This window comes from Notamacropus eugenii, chromosome 1 (assembly GCF_028372415.1).
Source record: "Notamacropus eugenii isolate mMacEug1 chromosome 1, mMacEug1.pri_v2, whole genome shotgun sequence".
Classification (NCBI taxonomy): Eukaryota; Metazoa; Chordata; class Mammalia; order Diprotodontia; family Macropodidae; genus Notamacropus; species Notamacropus eugenii.
The window spans coordinates 633,499,497-633,505,588 of NC_092872.1; the positions used below are offsets into that span (position 1 = coordinate 633,499,497).

The 6,092-nt window shown below is 46.7% G+C and overlaps 1 protein-coding gene across 3 annotated transcripts in view; it reads right to left on the reverse strand.

Annotated features, from left to right (window-relative positions):
* Positions 1-4,535, reverse strand: part of GFPT1 (glutamine--fructose-6-phosphate transaminase 1) — a 59,827-nt gene extending 55,292 nt beyond the window's left edge. The window contains exon 1 of one of the 3 annotated variants that reach the window (XM_072635324.1): positions 4,221-4,535. In XM_072635324.1, coding sequence (XP_072491425.1) covers positions 4,221-4,227 — 7 coding nt within the window. In that variant the 5' untranslated portion in view covers positions 4,228-4,535. The remainder of the gene's footprint in view (positions 1-4,220) is intronic. The other 2 variants (XM_072635323.1, XM_072635325.1) reach the window with 2 other exon arrangements.
* Positions 4,536-6,092: the final 1,557 nt, after the last annotated feature.

Sequence of the window (6,092 nt, forward strand, 5' to 3'; positions counted from 1 at the left end):
GGTTCTACTGATTAAACAAAGGATTTAATTTACGGCATCTTATACATATTAATTTCCATTATCATAATTTCAGAAAGCTATTTATAACTTTCAAGTCGAGTCTATTCTTAGCTTTAATCCAGTTTTCATCTTCTGAGGCTGAAATCAGCATACTTAAATTAAACATGGAAAAAATATTAATGAATAACAAGCCATACACTTCAGTTTCCACCAGTATGAAACATTGCTAGATCCTATGTAGCTTCTATGATACCACACACTTTCAGATCAAGTAGGATGATATACAGTTGACAATTACAAATTCTGATTCAACAATCCAAAAAATATTTTCTAAGAGCCTACTTGGAATGAAAATGCCTATTGTTCAGACAATGACAAGCAGTTGGATGGACAATTTATAGCACTCATCTAAACAATAAAAATATTTTGGACACTGAGTCAAAAGCACCATGAGTTGGCGTTCAAAATTTAGCAGAAGGAAGAGAAAGTTATTTTAATGATCCCAAAACTTCTCCATCAAACAAAGGCTACTCTTTTAAATAACAATATTCTTCCTGTAAGGTTGCAAGCCATGGACACATAAGAGGTATCCTATGAACTAAAGTTGAGGATCAGTTAAAGGACAATTGAAAAGTTCATAGTAGGCATGAGCAGGCTGCAATACATTACAGAGGAACTATGTATGGAAAAGCAATGTAAAGGAAAAAGTGTAACTGAAAAAGAGAGGTTGGGCAAATGGAAAGAGCAAGTTATAACTATGGATCAGTCCCCATCTTCCACTGGTATTCTCAAAACATCAAAAGAACCCTAGATAGGCCCCTAAAATATTGAGTGGAAATGCTGGGGGAGGAGGGTAGATACCGAAGGACAGGAGCAAAAATAAGACAGATTTAGAATGCACAGATTACCTTGGAAGGTAAATTCTTGGAAGAAATACTAATCATACCATAGCTACAATGTAATAATGGAGAAAAAACTTTATGCTAGGTGCAGGTGATATGAAGACCGATGGCATCAATTGGGAATGGCTGAACAAATTATGGTATACAAACAACAGACTATTATACAAAAAGAAACAAGTATGACAGATTCAGAGAAATCTGGGAAGGCTTTTATGATCTGATGCACAGTAATTTAGAGGAAAATATCAATGAAAGACTTCAGAACTCTAATTAAAATAATCAATCATAACTTCAGAAGGCTGATTAATAAGGCATGCCGCCTGCTATTTAGCAGAGAATTAATGGATCAGTAGTATAGAACAATGCATATTATTTCAGATATGGCCTGTGATTGATTCTGTTTAACCCAGCTTATTGGAAAGGAGCGACTTGAGTTACTGAATATTGAGATGTAAAAAACAAAGAAAAAGAGGAGGGAAGGGGGAGAAGAAAGAAGAGAAAAGGTCAACTATAATACATTTTTAAAATACAAAGCAAAAACAAAAAATATCAGAAGGGGATACAAATAACAATTTTGTTATCTTATGTTTAATATAGAGGTTTTTTTAATGAATGGAAAAGGAGTTCACCATTTTATATACAATCCTCTTTTTAGTTATTCTTTGTAGAATGAATATTTGTATTTGTTGAAAACTAAGTTCACAAAAATAAAATTTTTTAGAAAACAGCAATCCTGGTTTTCAAGGCATTTGCAGTCTAGTAATATGACATGTAAACAAGTAAGTCCATGCGCTACCTTTTCTAAGGACAAAGAAGAGATCTCAACAAAGTGTTTGGGCTGTGAAAACCTGAGGAGGACAAGAGCACTACAACCTAATTGATCAGAGACTTCTTGGAGGAGGTGGCATCTGAGGTGGGCCTTGAGAGAATACTTCACAGATGGAGAAACAGAGAATGTGCACTCCAGGGTGTGATTCAGTGAAGAAGAAAAGGACCCAATTGTTTTGATAGATGACAATTAATTACATTATTTCTATATTGTATAGTAGATAGTATAAAGGCATATGATCCTTTAATGAATGTTAAGCATATTTTAACATACTTCTAGATAAACACTAAAAGAAACAAACACCCAGAAACAAAAGAACATATAGTAAGTAGCCTTGAATACTTTCCAGGGGTTACTACAGATCAAAAAAAATTTAATTCTTCACCTAGTGGTGATAAGCTTTTCCAAACACGGTCCTTGGAATAATCCTTGTTCTTGAAAGCTTTACTTGCACAAGACAAGCTCTTGCAGGGCCAATAGAGCAATAAAGGCTGCTGTTACTATGTATTTGGTTCAGAAAAACCATTCTACCTAAATTTGGAAACTTTCGTTTTTAGTTTGGAAACTAAAAGGCTGACCATCAAGTACCTTATGTTTTCAGCTAAGAACTAATGAAGTCCCATCAATAAAGGAGTAGAGCTCAAGACAAGCCCAACATCAGGAATAGCTAGGAACCCCAGATCATCAACTCTGCTTACAGCTCCCTTTTCTCAGCCACCACAGAAGAGAAACTCTCGTGGAGAAGGGGCTAGTCATTCACCAAGCAACTTTAGGGTAAGCAAGCTGAAGAGATCCAGAATAGCAATAACCTCCATGCCCATACCAGCACAGCCCGAGGCATCCCTTATTCAAAGAAGCAATTCTAGGAGAAACAGGGCATAGCAGAAGCAGACTCCGCCTCCTCAGCAGTCATAACGGTAGGGAAGATCCAGAAAAGGAAGTTTTCACCAACAAAGTCCTTGGCATCTCAATAGTTTAATTTCAAAACTGAATATAAGTATACCAATAATAATTACATCTGCTTTATTGTACCCTAAGGACCTTTGGGTTTTCTAACTAATCTGCAGCTGAAACCTCCTACATAGTTATCTCTTCTTGTTATAGTGAGCTCCTTCTGAACAAGAACTGTCGTCTTGCTTTTCCACTGGTATCCCCTGTATTTAACCTAACCTAACCTAAAATACTTTTTCATCCATTTTCAGATGCTGCACTATGCATGAAGGAAGATCCACACTGATTAAAATACAGATTCTTGAAGAAAGAGAGGAAGTGAATCATATTCACTTCTTTAAAAGCACTGCTACGTAAGTAAGAGACTGTGACCACATAGAGAAAATGAACCTGTTAGCTCTAATGAATCCGGCCACGGGCTTCTACTCTCCTATCCACAGGGAGGGATCAAGATAAAGGCCCTGCACTTGTAGTACGAAAATAATTTCAGTTCCGAGGAAGCGGAGCGTAAACGGTGATTTTATAAGGACAGTCAAGCTGGAAAAGGTAAACAGAGACCTCACACGGCGGCCATCCCTTCAGTCTCACTTGACTCTTACCGTAATGATTTATAATTATTAATAACAGCTAGCATTTGTTTGTATGTGCAAGGCACTGCGCTAAGCACCCTACAAATATCTCCTCCACAGGATCCCACCTGGGACATCCTAGGTCGATCCAAAGCGGAACACGAATCCCTCCCACTGACAGTACCCCGAGCAGTCCTACGGCCACCGCCAGAAGACCTCCAGTTAATGGGAAACTCCTTGCCCCGGGACAGAGCCTTTTAAACCCCGGGCCAGTTCCCATCATGAGCCCGTTTTTCCAGCACGTCAAACTCCAAGCGGCCTTTTGGCCACGTCCTCCCGCGGCTCCTCGGCGGGGACCGAGCCCTACACGAGGCTTTTCAAATCCTTAGGGAGGAGAGGGCCACTGGGGAGCAGCCCCCCTCCCTCCGCTCGGGCCTGGAACAAACACCCACAGCCCCATTCCGCAGAGGGAGAGGCTCCCGACCCGCACGCGGACCTGGGGCCACCAGGGGCCGCTCAGAACTCAGCCGATGACCACGCCCCCTCCTTGGGCAGCCCGCTTCTGACTTCCCGCGTCCCCCTCCCCGCGGCCGGGGACCCCGGCTCGGCCCCCCCCTTCTCTTCTCCCCTCCTCAGTCCCTGGAGGGGGGGATGGGGGAGGGGTTCTTTCCTGCGCCTTCCCCAAACTCTAGAGAAGGATGGGGAGGAGAGAGGGGGCGGGGACGAGAACCCTCGCTCGCTTCTAGACCACCCGGCCTGGGAGCGGGGAAGGGGTCCCATGTCCAGCCCGCTGCAGGGGATCGGACCAGAAGCCAGGGCCCCCAGCCGCTCCACCAGCCACCCCGTCCTCCTCCTGGGGAACGCCCCCCCTCCCACCCGTCCAGCCTCGCTCCCTCGCAGCCCCAGCCTCTCTCTGAGTCTTCTCCTGGCCTCCCCCAAGGACGCCCCCCCTCCCCAGCGCCGTCTTACCGCACATGGTGAGAGGTAGGTGTGCGCGAGCTCGAGGCCGGGGACTCGGAGAGCGCAGCCGGAGGCGGCGGGACGGGAGGAGAGCGGAAGATGCCCGAGGGACTGCGACGCGTGCGCGAGAGAAGCTCCGAGGGAGGGGGAGAGGAGGCCAGGGGATGCGACGAGCAGAAGGCGCGCCTGCGAGCCTGCCAGCCGGACCGCCTGACTGACTGCGCCGGACTAGCCCAGCTCCCCACTGCGGCGGAGGCGGGGCGGGCTTCCTGCGGACGCTCCCAGGCTCCGCCGCTAGCAACCGCCGGGCCCCGCCCCTCCCCTCCACGCCCCGCCCCTCGCGCATGGCGTGGCGCGTTCCTATTGGGCCTCCCGGCCCGCGGCTTCCCCCTGCCATCGTCGCCCCCTCCCCTCCCTCCATGCCTCGCGCCTCCGCTGCGCTGCTGGCACCATAGACGTGGCACTCGGCGCTCGTGTACCCGCCCGCAGCATCCGTTTAGAGATCCTGGTGACAGGGCGAGTCTCCTCCGGCCACTCCTAGCAGGGGCGGAGGGGGGAAGTGCCGGAGCCCTGACTGATGGCCCCGAGGGGCACACGGCGTCCGCCTTTCCGGTGCCTGGCTTCCAAATGGACGCCCTTAGTGTAGATGGAGCGCGACCAAGATGTGAACACGAGCTGGGCAGAGAGAGGGGAAGTCTGTAACAGAAGAGGGAAAGGAAATGGGATCAGAACAGCTGGCACTGACGTGCCATCCCCGCATGTAAAGACCTCAAAGATAACCTCCTCCTCCCCATTCTAAGGGCCGGGGGCGCCTTGCTGAGAGTCACGCTCTGGCCATCCATCACCACTGGATGCCAGCAGTCTTAGATCTGGAGGGGACCCTAGAGATCCTTCAACCCAACCCACTCCGTGTACCCAGAGGACACAGGGATCCGGGAAGGGGAGAGACTGGTCCAAGCTCATTTGCACAGTGTTTTCCCTGATACGGCTTTAACGAATGTGTTTTAATTTGTATCCCTTCATGGTTTGCAAAACGCTGTATGTGTATTGCCTCCTTTGTTCCTCGCAAAAAACCTCCGAGGGTAGGCATCATTACTCCCATTTTAAAGATGAGAAAAATTGGAAGCCGGAGACTGGGTGAATTGCCCAAAGCTAGGCAGCCCTGCTTCTCCACAGAACATAAGTCTTCTGAAAGTTCAGGACTTTGGGAAGTTTGCAGAATGATTTCCTTATGATAAACACCAAGACAGATAATGCAGAGAACAAACCGAGACCTGGAGGCTGAGACTGACCAGGGATCCTAGCTTCATCCTAAATTGAAAAGGAAGAAAGAAAAGGACAGTAAAAAAGATAAATTAGAGATTAGAAGGGGAAAAAATCAGAGATGGGGGAGAAGAAGCAACTATGGCCAAAACTTTCTGATTTCAAACAGCTACTCAAGTTGGGCCAGTCTTTCTAGGGACAGCAAATTCTTTTCCACATTTTTTGCCTAAGGCCATTGATGATCTTCAATTTGGAAAGGCTACAAGCCAAGACCAAAGTGGAGGGAGTGTTGGTGCATGATTTTCTGTTTGCAGATGATTGTGCACTCAATGCAGCCTCTGAAGCTGAGATGCAACAAAGTATGGATCAATTCTCAGCTGCCTGTGCTAATTTTGGTCTAATAATTAACACGAAGAAAACACAGGTGCTCCATCAGCCACCACCACACCATCCATACTTGGAACCATCAGTTACAGCAAATGGAGAAGTTCGCTTACCTTGATAGTGCACTTTCCAGGAATGTACACATTGACAATGAGGTTGATGCACCCGTTGCCAGACCTAGCTCAGTGTTTGGGAGGCTCTGAAGAAAACTTTGTCCCCACACCACCCTTAAGT